The sequence below is a fragment of the Pyxicephalus adspersus genome, chromosome 2 (assembly GCF_032062135.1).
Source record: "Pyxicephalus adspersus chromosome 2, UCB_Pads_2.0, whole genome shotgun sequence".
In the NCBI taxonomy this organism is placed as follows: Eukaryota; Metazoa; Chordata; class Amphibia; order Anura; family Pyxicephalidae; genus Pyxicephalus; species Pyxicephalus adspersus.
Window position 1 is genome coordinate 59,009,062 of NC_092859.1, and position 19,217 is coordinate 59,028,278.

The 19,217-nt window shown below is 39.5% G+C and overlaps 1 protein-coding gene across 8 annotated transcripts in view; it reads left to right on the top strand.

The window, feature by feature from the left end:
- ACSL6 (acyl-CoA synthetase long chain family member 6) overlaps positions 1 to 19,217 on the top strand; it is a 243,000-nt gene that overhangs the window by 125,140 nt on the left and 98,643 nt on the right. For 7 of the 8 annotated variants that reach the window (XM_072400825.1, XM_072400824.1, XM_072400828.1 and 4 more), the window contains exons 2-4: positions 686 to 906; positions 12,195 to 12,309; positions 16,484 to 16,548. In XM_072400825.1, the coding sequence (XP_072256926.1) occupies positions 686 to 906; positions 12,195 to 12,309; positions 16,484 to 16,548 (401 nt within the window). Of the gene's footprint in view, positions 1 to 685; positions 907 to 5,085; positions 5,385 to 12,194; positions 12,310 to 16,483; positions 16,549 to 19,217 lie in introns of those variants that run through there. The other variant, XM_072400831.1, reaches the window with a different exon arrangement.

Consider the following 19,217-nt stretch of genomic DNA (forward strand, 5'->3'; position numbering starts at 1 on the left):
CCCCCCCCCCCACTAAAATTTAATCACTCCTACTATATCATAGTGCCCTCACATGTCTAGCTCAATAAGTCTTATTATGTTTTTCAATTAATACCAGAATATAAATATCTGATTCAAACAACATATATAAATGTTGTTTGAATCCCAATTTCTGCTGAAAGGGGAGCTGTAGGTATATTAAAATGTATAAAAAGTGGGGGATTCTTCTGGCTAACTCCCCCTAAATTTTTATTGCTGCAGCTCCTTCCTTCACAAGAAAAAAAATGATAGCTATCATACCAGGCTTACCTGTCACACATCTGGCCACTTACTTTCTGTAAACTCTAATTTCTCAGGAACGGGAGATGTATGGACCAGAAATGTAGTAGTAAGAACATGTACCCCTTGGCTATCTATCCATGGCTGATTTGTCATTTCTTTTATTTGGTGCATATATGTTACGGTAACTAGAAAAATTTCAATTTAATTTAATTTTAAATTAAAACTTATTCTAGTTCTAAACATACGTCTTTAACATTTATTTGCATTGTAGCCTGCAAATTTTAACCCAATGTCAAAAGCAGCCCCCAAATGAAAAAAGGTTGGGCACCATTGGTATACAGTATTTTATTTAAAGCAATAATTAAAAAAAAATTTTGAGTGGGTATTTGACACTTAATATGTTCTGTTGTCTTTTATCCTATAGAGTTTGTAGTTTCCATAATTAACAAGATGGAAGCACAAGAGATCTTGCAGGGCCTGAGGCTACTAGAGTTTGATGACTTCAATCAGTTCCTTCACAGTGTTCCAGCAGCCACATTACTGGGATTAGGTGCCTTTGCTGCAGTCATTGCATTCTGGCTTGCAAGTCGACCCAAAGCTGTGAAACCACCATGTAACCTTTTAATGCAGTCAGAAGAACTGGAGGTAATCATACTCTGTACAAGTTACATGATATTTAAAGCTAAACTTTTTTCGCAGTTAACAGTTAGAAACCCCTATCAGGTTTTACTTTAGCCTTTGTCTACCAAAGATGGTGTTAGACTGAATGGGGCCCTTTACTGACACCAGCTTATTTGCAATTCTAATCATTATTAGCAGAACAGAAAGTGACAGAAAATTAAAAAAATTTACAGTACTTACTAAAACTGGAAAGGAGGGACACTGTCACAATAAAATACCTTTTCATTCGTGTCAGCTAACAGACATTTACAGAGAAATGCTTAAACACTCAACTGGAAATAAAGAGAAAAAAAAGACAGTTACGTAAACCATTCTAGAATAAAAATAAAACACTTTGGTTTTAAATATATGGTAAATGAACAGGTTGTGCTATACAGTTTGTGACTATTATTTTAATTCGTTATGTATCCCTCCACACCTAGTTTATTGCTCTTTACACTTCCACTCTCTTCTGATTTCAGCCTATAAAATTTCTTGTCCAAAGCAACCAATTACAATTTTTATAATGTTAAACTGTACTGCAAAAATGACAGCTAGAAACCAGTACTCTTTTACATGCAGCAATAAATCTTGTTGTTTGCAACATTTTCATATATCCTACCAAGATTTGGTGAAACTGGGACTCAAAACAACAATTTTGTCTATAATTATTCAGATGTATGTGAACATGTGGATCAGGATGATGGTGGAGTGTAGAAGAGTGCCACATTTAGGATATTTATTTCTTTTCATCGGGTACGTGCTCAGCTGTGAAGCCAAAAAACTAGCATGTATTCAAATAAGTGGAATATAACAGAGAATGCATAGCCCTTTTTCAAGTCCACAAGGTCAAACCACCCGGATTGCATGTCTTGCATTTATGTAAAAAAATGCACCACTTCTCCCAGAAAATTGTTGTAATTACATGCTTTGGTATTGTGTTTATTTCTTTTGTTGGTACTGCAAAAACACAAAAAAACTGGGAAAAATTATTGACACCCTTAACTTAACCTTTCTTTTCTCCATGCTTAGTGTATTACACACAGACCTTTAAATCTGGGGGACCTGGAACAGCTGGCAAAGAAAGAGTGGTCCAAAATTCAAGTAGAGAGAAGTAAAAGACTCATTGTTACAGACCAAGAGAGAGCAGTGTCACTGATACCAATGGAGCGCATGATTTGTATTAGAAGGGGGTGATCAACAGTGTCAAAAGCAGAGGAAAGATCAAGGAGAAGAAGCAGGGAAAAGTTGCCTTGAGACTTAGCTCTGATGAGGTCATTGGCCACTTTAGTAGGGGCTGTTTCAGTGGAGTGGGTGCTCAGGTGGTCAGGTAATGGGTGAGTGTTTTGTAGACAAGGCGTTCTAGAAGTTTTTGAGACATATGGGAGAAGGGAGATAGGACCGTAGTAGGAGGGTAGGGAGGGGTCCAGTGAGGGTTTCTTTAGGATAGGGAGAATTATGCCATGTCTAAAAGCTGAGGGGAATTTACCAGTAGAAAGGGAGAGGTTGAATAGTTTGGTTAGGGCAGGGGCCAGGGTGGAGGAATGGGCACGGAGTAGATCAGAGGGGATTGAGTCAAGTGGACAGGTAGTAGACGGAGATGATGAGAGAAGGGATAAGACTTTGTCCACAGTAACAGGGCTGAGGGAGGCCAGTGATGATTGTGGGGTTGTTGTGTTGTGGGGGGAGCAGGTGTGGGGTTTAAGAGGGAGTCAATTGTAGAGAAGAAGTTGCGTGGGTTGGAAGCTTGAGAGGAAATGACTGCGGAGAAATAATTTTGCTTGGTGACAGTGAGCTCTGTGTTAAAGCTTTGAAGATTGGCTTTGTAGTCCATGAAGTCAGCGCTGGGGCCAGATTTCCTCTACTTGCGCTCAGCTGCACGAACAGTCTTTTGTAGCTGTTTGGTGTGATTGTTGTGCTAGGGTCGGGGGTTGGCAGGGCGGAGGTAGTGGAAGGTGGCAGGAGCAACATTATCCAAAGCAAGGTAAAGAGAGTGGTTTAACATGGTGGCAGCTTCATCCGGGGAGGTGATTTTGGAGAGGGAGGGGGTTAGGGACGCAAGGCAGTTTGAGAAAAGGTTGTGGTCAAGGTTAAGGTTATCTCTCTGCCATTGACCAAGTCTGGGATGTGGCAAGGGAGGGCAAGGGTTTGATAGGTTGAAGGTGATAAGGTTATGATCAGAAAGGGGAAATGGTGAGTTGTCAAAGGAGGGTGAAGTTGCAGAGTTTAGAAAATACCAGGTCTAAAGCGTGTCCGGCTATGTGTGTGGGGCCATTGATGTGCTGTGAGTCTAAATGAGGAGGTAATGGATAACAGTTTGGCTGAGGAGGGAAGGTTGGGCTCATCCATTGCAACATTAAAATCACCAAGCTGAGGGGTGGGCAGGTCATGGGAAAGAATGTGTGGGAGCCAGGATGCAAAGTTATCCAAAAATTGTGATACTGGGCCAGGGGGGCGGTAGACAACAGCAACAATGAGGGGTAAGGGGCTAAAGAGTCGGACAGAGTGGACGTCAAATGAGGTGAAAATGAGAGAGGGTGGGGTAGTCAGGACTCTGTATGTACAGTTAGGTGAGAGGAGGAGACCCACACCACCCCCTACTTTGTTGCCAGGTCTAGGGGTCTGTGTAAAGTGCAGGCCCCCATAGGAGAGAGCAGCAGCAGAGGCAGAGTCAGAGGTGGAAAGCCAAGTTTCAGTGAGAGCAAGAAAGTTCAGAGACTTAGAAAGGAGAAGGTTGTGTATGGAGGTTAAATTATTGCCAACAGATTGGGCATTCCATAGACTGCCAGAGAGAGGGGGAAAGGACTTATGGGTAGGGTGAATGGGGATGAGGTTAGGAGAAGGGAGTGTCCTGCTGAGAGTATATGGAAAGTGGAGGCTGTGTGGGGGACCAGGGTTGGGTGAGATGTCACCAGGGAGTATCGGTAGAGTAGAAAGGTGCAGGAGCACAGACAGAGAAATAAGGAGAGTGAAGGAGCAGAGAGACAATGTCCCTGATTCATCAATAAAATCCGCGCTCGCTGGAAGCGCGAAAGTACGCGCGACCAGCGATCGCGGTTTACCGCGGTCCGGACTCGAGTGTGCGCGTACACTCGCCTCACTGCCAGCCGGATTCCTGCCTTCATAATAATAAGCAATAGGGGGCGCGAATCTGCCAATTAAGGCGATTAGATTTCAGCTGCGCGATTAAGGAGGATCGAGATGGTTTGATGAAATACCAGTTTAGAATGGTAGCAGCAGCAGCAGAGGATATGTTGGAGTCCAGGTGGATAAATCAGTCCAAAGGCAGGAGATATAATTATACTCTGCAAATTATATGTCCAAATCTGTTCCAATTCTTTGAAATAATTCCCATTGCACTTATATTTTGGACACTTGAGATTTGGGCACCTGACCAGGGTCCCAACCTGACCTTGTCTGTTGTTTAAATGGAAGTGCTTTGGGCTCTGATTATGGGTGGACTGATCAGAGTAACAAGGAATTTGGGATACCTTTGGCAATACAAATACCAAGGGCCTGATTTACCAAGTGAGTACGCAGAAGCTCGACACATGTATCTACACCCCAGTATACTTTATGTCATCAAACAATAGTATTAATGTAAAAAAAAAAAAAAAAAGTGCGATCAACCATTTTTGATTTGCTTTAAATTTCATTCTAGTTCAATATTTTATTAAAGGATTTTTGGCAAAGATTTTAGAATACATGTATCAAGGAACATTTAGTGATTTCGCTTGTGTGTATGTCTAAATAAATGTAAATGTATAAAAATACATATGCATTTTAATTTTTACTATTTAAACTGGACTGGTAATTAAGGAAGTTTGCTTGTCTAGTACGAGTTGATGTGACTTAATGTAAACTTCATTCTTGTTTAGGACAGGCAGAATCGAAACCAAACATTGTTGCTTGCAGTTGCTACCACATACCCACACGAACACCAAGGCGCATATTTGGCACACGTTCACAAATGCGAACACCAAAACATGCAAATCACATATGCATGAATAATCCTGCATTTAATTCATGAAGCTAATTCATGCATATGTGTTGTGCATGTTTTGGTGTGCTATTGTATTTTTTAATTTTTATATTAAAGAATTTGCAAAGTTACTGGTATTGTTGAAATATATATATATATATACACTAAGGAGTTCAGCTGTGTATTGTATACAAAATGCATTGTTGAATGATGTTACAATAACATTTAGTTTGAAGAGGACATATCTATCATACCCAAGTATGTTACTTTTAAGGTTACATGATAGTCTGTAGGAGATGACCAGAAAGGAATGCAGGAATGGTGTCAACTCCGACTCAAAACCGGTTGGTGTAGGCCAAGAGCATGTGAGATAGTTTACTGTTCAAACAACCATTGTGTAAAAACTAATTTTTTTGGATGTTTTTGTTTTGTAAAGGAGAACCAAAGATGTGAAGGAAAGCTGTCGAGGATGTTTTTAAATGTGTGTGTTTTGTTTGAAACCAATTAACAAAAAGAAAAAGACAACAAAATCTTGCTTAGATTTTTTTTTTTTTATTAATTCTGCCCCCCCAATTGAATTTTTTGGAACAAAATTTATAAATATGAATATACAAATTTTAAAATAATAAAAAGGTTTTAAAAACATATGTACATCTTTTTGAACAGAACAATTTTTTTGGGGGGTTTATAACTTGTAGTGCCTGGGCATACCCTGTGGAAGGGCCATCCGCTCAGCTGACGCTCCATGGCAGACATCCTCCTGTGAAGCCAATACAGGCTATCCTGTCTACTTCCTGGTGGGGGAAGAAAAAACAAAGAATATATTAACCGGAAGAATTTGTGAAAAACATTAAGAAAAGTACGGACCTTGTAAAAGCCAAACAAATTCAACTAGAAACTTACCAGGAGGATGTCTTTCAATGTCGCCGGGGATGGAACCTCCTCAGTGCTGGCTGCCTCCATCGATCTTAAATTGGCTGTGTACGTGGAAGGAGACAAAAAAATTAGAGAGGAAAGTACTGAGCTAATGTAACAGTATCATATGCAGCTAGCTCTTAAATTGCATGTAATGCACGCGGGTGTGGACCCACTGACTTGAGTATGCTCCGGAGGGGCGTAACTAAACCGCTGGTCTTCACTAGAGCCTCTGATGGGGAGGATAGGCTTGGGCCGCAGGGTAGCTGCCAGTTGCCACTCCAGATCAATTCTAGGGTCAGTGGCAGCTGACCAGTGGGGTCAGGGTACTCTGTGTAAGCACCAAGGGGGCTTGCGTGGCCAAGAGGGTATAGGATAGGTGGCAATCAGACAAAGTCCATGAACAAGATCCGAGGTCAAGGTCAGGCGGCAATCAGGCAAAAGTCCATACACAAAATCCGAGCAGCGGCGCCGGCACGACCCACAGGGCTAACATTGCACAGTGCTGAACAATGCAAGTTATAACTCATCAAGGTATGACTGTTTTTCTGTTTACACTGAGTAAAACAAGAAAGAAAGCTGATTCCTGGGGCCAAGCTAGTTATGACAATGGAACGAAAGTGATGCAGTTTGTTCTCAATGAAGGTTGTGGGTTTTCACTAGGGACAAACTATTCCCTTGGCGCTAGTGGCTAGTCATACACTCATAATAATACTTATTGGAGCTAGTCCTAACAAACTATATCCTAGTTTTTGTTCATGGTCCTAAAGGAATGTTCAAAATATATAAAATATAGAATAACTTACATTCAGATGAGGAACTTGTGTCCTCTGGAGGAGATGGTGGCAAGGCCACTCCAATAACTGTAGATGAAAAACAAACACCAAAAGTAAAAGTGGTTGGTCCAGACTAAAGAAGATGTTTAAGTTTAGTCAAGGATAATAGATTAATGCTTACTAACTTCTAACTGATACTTTTGGCCTATGTCCAAAAATTGGGCTTAAACATTTTCCAGTAAGGTACAATTGAACAACTCATGACTATTTTAATTCATGCTAGATTAATGACCTGAAGCTACATGAAATCATGGTCGATATTTTGATTTGGTGAAAGTAGTGTGTGAATGTGTTTTGGAAAAAACATTTTGAGCAAAAGATGATTGGAAGGTTGGCTTACAGGCAATGTCCCCGGTCTCACCCGCCTCCTCTCCCTCGTCTCCAGACGAAGGCCCCTTCGCGGGGTGCTCCTCCTCCACAGCAGGCTCCTCTTCCAGGGTGGGCTCCTCCTCCGAGGTGGGCTCCTCTGCCGAGGCGGACGACCCCTCCACAGCAGATGACCCCTCCTCTACGTCCTGTGGTATAGCCAAGCGCCTGAATAGGCACTCTACAATCAGCATACAAAAAAACAAACACAAATATCCAAAATTAATAAGGGTAGTAAAATCTAGGAAGTGATAAACAAACAGTTCTAAGTGCAGACAATAGTACTTTCCACAACCCAATAACATTCTAAAACACCGCACCCTAACAAGAGGAGAAGACAAAATGCAATACTTACCAGACAGGATGTGGTCCCCCACTTCGCAAAGGAAATCCGGTCTCCTCTGCTTCAGGTCGCTCCGAACATGCTGGATTTGGCTTACTGTTGGCCGTGTACCTGCAGGGGTCCATAGCCTGTCTGCCAGCATCTCCACAATCCGGCGCTTGGCATAAATGAACGGCTGCTGATCATACTGCTGCATAAGCATTGTCTAAAGAAAAAGATAAACAAAATGTTATTTATTTTTACAACAAACACCTCAAACAATTGTGAACTGTTACTAAAGTGTGTAGATATGTATGTGTATACTATTACTAAGAATCTTCAGAATTCCACCACACAAAGCTAAATCATAGCTACATCATTGTAAACAAAAAAATTGGGCTCCTAGATGCAAATTCTCTTCATCCTGTTTTAGTTTGAGTGAAGCATAAGTGCCAGACATACATACAATCTAGGTGAAAAATATAAGCACAGTTGCATTATGTCCCAAAATGCAGCACATGTGTATTTATTTGGTTGCCACAAGAAAAGCAACAAAAAAGGGGAGGAATACAAAACACACTATCTATGTGAGACGGTTGAATGATGTGCCTTCCCAAAAATCTGTATTGCGGTACCATCTATCCAGAAGACATTCTCCCACAAGGCTTCCACTGTCCTCCGGACAAAGAATTTTCAGGCTGGCGTGATAGCTAGGAGACTAATTAGTGCTCTTCAAATGATCTACCTAGGATTGAGCTTAGTGGCGTAGAATCATGAAGATTTTTCATAATCGTATATACGCACACACACCACCACCAGGCCCACACACAGATCAAGGAGCAATTGTCCCCCAGTTGAACCTACCTTTTCTGGTTTATGCGCCTCACCATTCCCAAAAAATTGGTGTTTCTTGAAATGTAGGTATAAATTTAGGGGTAACACCCCAATTCTCCTTGCTAGGCAAGTGGCCCAGGGGGGGCATAAATGGACCTTTTCACCTCCGCTTTTTTGCCTCCTAGATGCACTTGCTTTTGAAACAGCAACCACCATAGAAGAAATGTGGTTTAATATTAGCTAGTAGGATCCTCAGTGTACTCTCAAAATTTCAAGTTGTTACAAACAAGGTTTTAGAACATCTGAAGGATTAAAGATGGTGAGTTGTTAGGCTGAAAAATATGAGAAGCAGCCTCAGCACACATTTAAATGTGCATGCATGATGCATAAACACACATTTAAATGTGCATGCAACTAAAAAGAACCTCCTCCCCCCAAAAAAAATACACTTACCTGATTAATAAAACTCAGGTCCCTCTCTGAAAACAACGGGCAGGGCCTGTTAATAACTAAGATATGAATCTTCCGGGTTTTCTCACACCTACTGGAAAACATTCGTACACTATGCATTTGCACGCACACCTACAGTATGCGTATCAATACTCGCTTGTAAACAGCCGGGTTTTTTAGCACATAAGTACGCGCATAACCCTTTTGTTTTTTTCATGTTTTTTTTTTATTCTGTAAGGTCAACCAAAGGTTAACTACCTGCAAGTAGATCACATCAAACACCCTAAAATCATTTACCTCTTTCCGAACCTGAAAATATTAGGACATTTACAAATATGCTTAAACATAAGCTGGTATATACATACATAGTTTGCTTCATGTGCACTCATGTCTATACATACATGCATGCGTGAGTGCACATGAAGCAAAAACAAGCAATATACAAAAAAAAAAAAAAACACACACACACCACTAAATTTACTTGACAAAAAAATTAAAAAGAACAAACAAAACACATGTAAACCCACACTTCCATATAAAGCCAAAATAGTTCAAAAATGGCCCAACAAATATTGCATTCAAAAATACTTACCAAACCAATATGCAATTTTGACCTATCAAGGGTGGAAAACTGGATTAGTAATTATTTATGCAGGACAAACATTGAAAAGTGGTAATATAAGCAGAACTTTGCAATCAAACAATATGGTCACAAACACAATAACATAGCATTAACATGGACTTCAAAATTGTAAAATGGACATTGAAACATTCAAAGTTTCAAAAACAAAAACAGCAATTGTGCTAAAGGGTAAGCAAAGTATCAAATGCAACAACATAGATTAATTAGGATAACACACAAAACAACAGCCCCTCCAAGAAAAGAGGGGAAAAAAAGACAAAGGGAAAAAGCAAGTTAGACAACACCCTTATATATGCTCAAATTTAGGCGTGATTTAAGGTGATACAAATTTGCTTGCAATTAGCACTTGCACAGTCTGTCAAAATTGGCTGTTTTTTTTTTTTTGCAGTTGGACATTCCATATTCATTTATTGATACGATCCTTTAGATTTGTACACGAGTAAACAGATATTTAATATATAGATAAAATAATTGAAGTATACAAATATATATGTGTAAATATATATATGTGTGTGTGTGTGTGTATGTGTGTATATATATATATATATATATATATATATATATATACAGCATCGTAAGCGTTTAGACAGGCGCCTATGAACTCAGTTAACTCTTGCCTAACCGGAAAATAATAAGTCATTTTAAAATATGCCATTTTCCTAGCTCATATAGATGTTTTAAACATTTGAACACTACAAATATTTTTTTTAGGGCTGAGTGAAAGATGTGTGCCATTAGAAAGAACGATTTTTTAGGGGAACAGTGACTTTTAATGCAAGCTCGCCAGTGTCAAACTGCCAGGGATGCATGTCTCCAGCGGAGAGATTATTTTGGTTAATAACTTCCACGCGAATATGCCAGCGTCTGGAATTTGGTTGATAAATCTATTGACGAGCTCCGATTGCAGGAATGCGCGAGAGAACGTCCGATTTTGCTTGTTGAATCAGGCTCCAAATGTCAATACTGTCATAATAAAAAATATCTGGTGATTTTCATATTTAAGTTGCGGTAGGGACGATTACTAACATTTTTTAATCATCAGTTTGAATGTGTTTCAATCCTTTACTTAATCACTTAAGTTCACTTTCCCTGTCAGGTTAACTTTTTACCTATACCTCCCCTCCCCCCATTTTTTCTTTTTTGTTTTGTTCTACCCTACGAATTTGCTTGACCAAGGTAGCTCAGATCTTTGCTCCTTCCTTCCCTTTTTCCCCAATCTTGCCCTCCTTCCTGCTTGCCAGCCCACCCTCCACCTCCAAAAACACTCTAACACTTAAATTTGACTTAAATGGCTGGGAGGCAGCCATTTAGTTAAACAACATATTAAATAAATACCCGATTTAAATATAAATAACAATCACTTTTATAAAAAAAATTACAAACATACATTAACATAACATAAATAAATTAACAATTTAAAGAGGAAGTAAACTCAAAACCTACCAAAACAAAAAAAAAATACTCACCTTCAATCCTGATCAGGTGACATTGTTTAGGGAAAAAACTTGCTGATCGCACTGTGCATGCGTGAGATCGGCAATTTTTTACCCTTTTTGACTAAAGGGCTCCCTCGGTGCATTCCCCAAGGTGCTCGGGCATGTGCAGAAGGAGCACCCAAGAGCCTCCCAGGATGCATGACATAGGTATCCCTGGAAGCTTTGCGCTCCCATTCATTCTCTATCGCCTAGGCAGTCAAGAATTAAGGGGGCGGGGCTGCACTTTAAAAAAAAAAAAAAAAAAAAAAAAAAACAATCAGAATTTTTATCTTACATAAAAGGGTTGTCTACCCTTTTATGAAAAGTGCATATTCTGAGTTTTGGTACGCTTTAACTCTTAACATCATACAACCAAATCCCATATCTTGTAAGCCCATTCCCCCTGTTTTAAACCCCAACAATCATGCTTCAGGTCTCGGAAAGCAAAGTCCACACCACAACAGGATTTCCATTCCCCAAACCTCACCACACTGGCCCCTATCTGCTCGGCACTGCCTTAGGGGTCCATACCTGCTAATTATTTAAATATACACTCCACTAACAAGCATCCCCATACCAAAACTTTCACGGAACAGAACCCTTGCCTTCCCCAATCCTCACCACACTGGCCCCTAGCTGCCCGGCACCGCCTCAGGGACACTTATATAAAGGGGCACCCCACCAACAAGGATCCCTACACCAAACTTAACCCAAACCGAAGAGGACCTTTGCCTTCCAAGACCCCAACCGCTTCATCTAAACCAAAAAAAAACCCTTGGTCTGCTTTAGGAATGGGTGGGCCGGAAACTTTTGGTCCCAAAAAACAGCCAACCCCTTTTTAACCCTCTCCTTCCTACACTTCTCTTTATTATCTGGCTAATCATTTTCCTACCTAACCACCCCCTAGCCATTTATTTCTCTCCCTACCACTTATTCCCTCGGGGGTATGCCTCGCACCCTGTCATGTAGGCTCTATGTCTATCCTTCATTTGCTGCGGGCCTCTCTTTATGAATTGTTTGCTAAAATGATGATGATAATGACAGTAATTATTATTACTGCTATTTTTAAAGCTCAGCAAAAAAATGCATAAGCTGAGGTTGTCCAACTAAAATATTTTTTTAATTTATGTGATATAATTTTTTATATTTTGTTATGCATTATTGTTATCTTTGTTTTAGACTGGGGAAGGATTTTAACCACTGTCAAGTTTTACTATCAGGTTTTACAGAGATTTACTCATGTTTTATTTTTGACTATGCTTTCACTACACAGCCAACCAAGACTAAAGTAATGTCAACACTACACTAGTCTAAAAGTATAGAAAAGGCATAAGCAGAGAATTAGGTTTTAAATACAATTTTAGTAACATGCAAGTACACTTTATTATTACTGATGGCACTTTTGTAAAAGACATCATTTGAATTCAGCAGCCATTTTTTTGTGTTGTAGAGCGGAGATGGTGCCCGTCATTCTGTGTTAGGAGATGGCTCAAAGCTGCTCACACACTACTATGATGATGCCAGGACAATGTATGAAGTGTTCCAGAGGGGACTACACATATCAGGTAAGATCTCGAAGAGCTGGCCTGTTAAAGCAGAACTAAACTGAAAAAAAATTACACTTACCTTTTATTCTGCAGATCCCTCGATCGCGCTGGTGCTTTCCTTAATCAGGATTCTGTCCTGAAATTCTCCTTCATCCCAGCACAGAGGAAGCGCCAGGCACTATCTTCTTCTTTTTTCTGGTTACGTCACCTGATTTTGCACTGTGCAGGTGCGAAATTGAGTGACGTAGCCTGCTGTAAAGGGGAAAAAAAGAGTCCCAATCTCACTGTGTATGCAACTCTTTCCCCTGAGTGTAGAAAAATGCCTCAGGGCTTCACCCTTTTAAATGTATTTGTTAGTTTATTTGTGTCCTCAAATTACACAATTGGAATACAAGGATTGTTCAGTCAGATTGTAACACGTCATTTGACTGTTGAGCAGTGCATTTAGGGAAAGTCTTCACCACTCCATAGTAATTGGAAATATAGTTGCAGGCATAGTAGTCCAGTATTTCCTGGCCAAGATAGAGGTAGGCCATACTGAATGTTGTACCATTTGCTGCCATTTTATACAAAAATTCAATAGAGGTTTTAACATCTAGATGTATATTCTAGGGCCAAATATTTTTTATCAACATATTAGGGTATGCTACAAAACTCAATTGTCAGGGAAGATGGTTAGTGCATCATATTTGTTTGTTATTAGACTGTACCCCTTCTAAAGCCTTTTATAATGTTTCTTGTCACTCATACAGTATGCCCACTTTATTCCATGAACCACCAAGTTTGTGGACAGGTTATAACCCTTAAAAAAACCTTTTCAAATGTTCTGCAAAAGTGTGATGTACACATGGCCTAAAGCAGCAGTCACCAACTGCTTGTCTGGCAGAAAATGTTTTGTGGTCTGCGGCTCGAGCCGGTACGACCCCCCACAGGGTCCATCTCCTGACTCTGCTGGGGGGGCGTCCAGAGCCGCAGACCATGTCTCCTGGAGACATTGCAGGCTCAAAGCAGTGGGTACCTACTCTCCCATCACAGGCTTCGGATCTGGCATCATGACGTCACTCTGGGGAAACGTTCTTCCCCTCTAAATGACACACGGCTCCACGCATGCGGTTAGGAGCCTGTGTGTTTAGTGGTCCGTGGGTCTAAAAAGGTTGGCGACTACTGGCTTAAAGCCTGTGTATACATGTCTTTAAGCAATACTAAAAAAAAAAAAAGGTACATGGTAATGTATTCACACAACTTATTATCTATACATCTATCATATCAGGTTAACCTGATGGTTGACCTATCAGGCTAAATCTAGTTTAGGAATGATTCAGGTAATGCAAAGGTGAGACTTTGTGCAGTAGAAGGTATGAGCTATTTCTATCCACTACCTGCTGCTGTTAACATTGCAGCTTTTTTATTTTATTTGCTTATTCACATGTTCACTTTAAATAAGGTGAATATTGCTTGCGTGTAATTAAAGAAAAATGTTTAGCTTCATATGCCAGTGTTCTATATTTGCTTGATGAAAACATTTGCAAGCTTCAAGCTGTTTATCAGAGCAAACTAATGAACCTTCCCTACAGCTGATCTTTCCCAAATGACCTACATTTACTTTGTCCGTAAAATGGAATTTTGATGAATAAGTAGAACGCTAGCAACAAAAGCAGTGTGCCCTCTCTGCACTTAGCAGGAGTAACATAATGTTACAGAAGACTTACACATAATAAGACGCTGTGGATAATAAATGAGTCAGGGCTCTGTTTATTATTGAGTTCAAGTCTCTCCTGTGAAGTCTATGGTTCATACGATACCATAAAACAATTTGACAATTGTGTATATTTCTGCAACACTTTAACGAAGGTTCTTTTTCTTTTAGCACAAAGCCAGCTCCATACAGACATGTTTAATAAGTTTGACAGATTGAAGAAACCCAAATAGTGCAGAGCCCTGATCTACCCGTACATAAATTTTAACACAAACTATGAGCCAGGACTTCTCATTCAACACATGAGCTCATAGCTCACCTTACAAATACTGTTTTGGCTAGATGAGCCCAAATTCCCACAGACACATTCCATGATCATATGAAAAGTCTTTTAAAAAGGACATGTCCATCCAGCCCATATAAATGAAATCGTCATTTGTTCACACAGCCCATATAGCATAGATTTCTTGTAATTGTTTGATATAGAAGTAATATGTACAACTGCTAGAGTTTAACTTCTGTTTCATCAATTGCTGCCATGTTATGTTCAGCAAAATATTTATTATAGCAATATTATTTTAGCTGCTATTTGTACTACCCCATACTCAGATGAACACTTTAATTTATTTTAATTTATTATTTATTTTTATTTATTATTTAAACCCACAATTCATTTACGAGCAAGAATAATGGACAAAAAATAAAAGGGAACCTGTCACAAGATTAAAAAAGCTAATATGTGTCTTCCAAATAATTCTTGAAATGAAAATTACTTCTTAGAAAGCCACTGACCCATAAGTAATGCTGATGAAGTCAGGTAGTCTAACATAAACATTTACCTTCATGGGTGTACTACTCTCCCCCACCTCTTATATTGAAAGCTCCTTTGGGCAGAGTCCTCTCCTTCTCCTGTGTCACTGTTTGTATCGGCCTGTTAATTGCAATTTAATGTACAGCACTGCAAACCATGAAGGTGCTAAATAAATAATGTTTTTATTATTATTATTAGTATTATTATTATTATTATTAATAATAATAATAATAATAATAATACATACTTGTTGTAGGTTACTAACTTATAAAGGTGTAAAGTTCAGATGATTTACATCCAGTAGCCAAGCATGTTCAGAAAGTGTAAAAAATAACTACCCAGGTTTTTTTTCTCATAACAGGTTTTTCTATAGGCTATGCCCAATGTGCATTCTGAGACTTTCTTTAAAACTGTCTTCCTGGGTAGATAAGATAACCTTGACACTTCAACTAAATCATCTCCTTCTAGCTACATAGTCTTTGGAAAGTGGACTCCCATGTAGAAAAGTCTGCAAGCAAGATTTAATGAAGTGGATCACTCTTCTCAAAACATTTATGACAAGATAGATCAATTCTAATTAAAAACCATGCTAAACTAATGTTGCATGTATCTGTTTAGTACAGAGATCAGTTCTGCAAGGATCCAACAGTGCTTAACAGCTGTCCAATTCTATCTATGTCTAAGATAGCGAAGCTTTATTATTGGTTGCAAACAGTTTGAACAGACATAAGTAAGTTGTACATAGCCCTCAACAGGCAGTGAAACTATATTCTGTTTTAAATTTGCTCTGAAACTGAGAGATGCTCAGATTACTGGATGATCAATTTGCAGTTACAGTACAATACTAAACAATAACTCAAGAGAACAAAAAATATGTGGCTTACAAACAACTATTATTTTCTTTGGTACATGCTCAGTTATGGAAATGGTAACTAATAGCACATCTTGGTGACCACTTCTGTCGTTTTACATTATTATCATTGCCTATTTTGGATAAAGAATACCAGGGTGCAACATTTAGCTGTGAGCTTTCTTGTGCTTTGAAATGTATTGTCGTTGAATATTTGCTTCAAACCTATGGCTTAGCTGTAGTTGCTGTGGCAAGGTTAAAACCAACATTGCCAGCAGGTCTGGTGTAGTAAGTGTAACAAGAATCATCTGGTTGGTCAAAATGGAAGATATCAGCATTAGTTTGAAGGAGCTCTAGTACTCTTGTAAAGAAAGACAGGATATTAGGCTGATGAAAATATATGTATGGAAAGGGAAGGTTATGCAATGAGTTTGCCCAAGAAAATTGGTTCTTCAATATGATTTTTTTTATCACTATTGCAGAAGGAATTCAGTTTTTTAATTACTGCCCATGTCTTGGTTACATTGAAATTTCTTGTGATGATACTACAATAAATAAGGGAAATCTCACTAACATATGTAAGCATATGAGATACAGGCTGTTTTAATGAATTTAAATTATTTCTATCAGATTGCTATTTATTGTTATTTTTTTTATTCTTTTTAATAATGCTTTATCCTATTAACTCCACTAGTGTTATTTACTTTGACATATTCATAATACAGTAGTTACTATGAAGATAAATAAATATAATATTTATTTATGTTTATTATATACCAGTTTAGGAATGTAATATACAGTTTTACTGATTTTATACCACACTTTTTTTATATAGAAAATGAACCATGTTTAGGATCCAGGAAACCCAATCAGCCTTATGAGTGGTTGTCATACAAAGAGGTGAGAATGTGGAAAGTTCTTTCTGAATAATGTTGATCAATCTAATGTAATCTTTATTTGTGTAATTGCCTTAACCTAACTGGTAAAGTAAAAGTGTACTTGTTGGTGGGTGGTGATCTTCTGCCATAATCAGCAAGTATGCACAGCATACTTTGTGATTGTGGCACAGACTTACTTGTGTGCAGCCGTCCTGCAGTGATGAGAGGTCCAGGATGCTGGGATCGCTGCATTTTAGGAAGCCACTATCTTCAATGCCAGTGCACTCCATGGTAAAGAGTGCACCGGAATTTTCTTCAGCCATTGGATAGCCACTGATTATGTAACTCCTGTGCATACACAGCAGTTCCCTGGTGACTGCCTCTTTATGCAGCACCACCGCTTACAGAGCTGAGCTTTACATTATACTTGTATATTCTGTACAGTGTAGGAACAAAACAAAAAGCCACCAGGAGTCAAGGCTTTTTTTGACAAATGAGGCATTTCATGTTTCCTTTGTCAGTTAGCACTACCTTCTTGTGACTTTTTGTTTTTTTTCAGGTTAGATCTGCCCTAAATGCAAATGGCTAAGCAAATAAATATATTGCACAGGGTACTAAAAAGAAAATACATCAGTAAAGAAGTAATATACATCTTAACATGGCTATCCAACAGTGGTGTGAATTGGACAGCTGAAATGCAGCAATGGGTTTGCCAAACACTGGAACACTCTCTATGTGCTGGGGCACAGTGATCTTCTGTCTGACATGGATTATATAGTTCTGACCTGGAGGAAGACCCAAGCATTGGAGGCATGTGTGTTCGGGTAAGTAACCATCGAATACAATTGATGGAAGGCTTTTAACTGACACTGAAAATCAATTGAAGGAGTGGGTATTACTGACACTAAACTCAGTGAAGGAGCACTGAACGCGAATACAATGGGGTTTATTATTAGTGCTTCTGAAACCAGTCGGTGGAGTAGGAGAGAATATTACACTGGGGAACAAATTTTTTGTTGACATAAATTTTTAGGCTTATAACACTAAAATATATGTATTTAAAAATAAATGCTGATTCTGAAAGTGCAGTTAGTTTTCATCTATCATGTCAGGTTTTTCCTCTACCGCTTATAATTTGGGATTACTTTAGCGTGGATTTGTATAGGCTATTCATTTACACGCAAGACAGTGTAGTGGGATGTTGTGCGCTTCTCTACGTAGTGAATAAGCAAAATTTATTTTTCTACTTACACACGTATTTCCTTTCTTTCGGATCATGTCTGGCTGTTTCTCGTTGTAAGTGCTAAAACAACCCTGATTCATTTTGTTATATCTGTGGCAGTTTCACCATGCCCAGTCAAAGGGCGAACATCAGCACATTTGTAGAGCAAGCCTATTTGGCATATTTCAAAGTTAAACTCGGTGATCAAGATAAGTCTTGGGTCCCCATAAGGTGTGCAAACAGTGTGTCAGGGGTTTACCGTTTACAAAGGGAACACGTGATAAGATGCCACTTGGTATACCTATGGTTTGGCGAGACCCAGCAGATCATTTCAGTGACTGTTACTTTTGTATAGTGAAAAATTCAGGATATAACAAGAAAAACAAATGTAACATAGAGTATGCTAGTCTACCATCGGCTATACGCCCAGTGGCTCATTCAGATGAAATCCCAGTGCCGGTTTTCGTTACACTACCCTATCTTGAAGAACATGATTATGGTGATGAACTAGGTGACAACAATGATGAAGAGTTTAAAAATGAAGTGGACTCTGTTCAGAAGGTAATTGATCAGCATGGGTTGAGTGATTTGGCACGTGATTTGGGACTATCGAAGAAGGCTTCAGAACTCCTAGCATCAAGTCTGCTTGAGAAAGTCTGCTTTTCACCTGTACCCCCGTTTCCAGATAAATTGGGGTTTAGGTGCTAGAAGCCTCCAACAATGTGTAACAGGGTAGGGGTTTTTTGATGCGTGGAGTTTTTAGGAGGTGTTAGCCACAGGTGTCCCATACTTGCACCTCAAATTTTTTTCACCTGTACCCCCGTTTCCAGATAAATTGGGGTTTAGGTGCTAGAAGCCTCCAACAATGTGTAACAGGGTAGGGGTTTTTTGATGCGTGGAGTTTTTAGGAGGTGTTAGCCACAGGTGTCCCCCACTTGCACCTACATATTTGGTTTTGTACATCTCCCCATTCCAGAGGAATTGGGGTTCAAGGGAGGGGGATGTCATTGTACACACCCATTTGTACACGCCCCGTGGTAGATTTATTTCACTGGTAGATTTTTTTCATTAGAACACCGGATAGGGAATCCCCCTCCTCCGCAGTGTCTTGGGAGGAAGGGGATCCCCCATCAGAGATCTCCCCGCGGCAGCCGAAGGGAGCCACAACAAGGAGGCTGAAGAGCCGCATGCGGCTCCGGAGCCGCAGGTTGCAGACCCCTGGTTTAGGTGGACAGAGAAGCACCTGAGAATAGAATTTACTGATAGTGAATTATTCCTTGTAAACAGAAGGTTTTCCCGGATTTATTACAATACATATTGCCACCCGCTGATATTAATATACAGGTAGTCCCTGACTAAGTTAAGGATATCCGACATATGGAGGATGACCTCTAGATACAAACGGGGCTTCCCTGCTCGTTTGTGTGCAGGACAGAGGCTTGATGGGGGGCAGGGGTGGTTTGCATGAC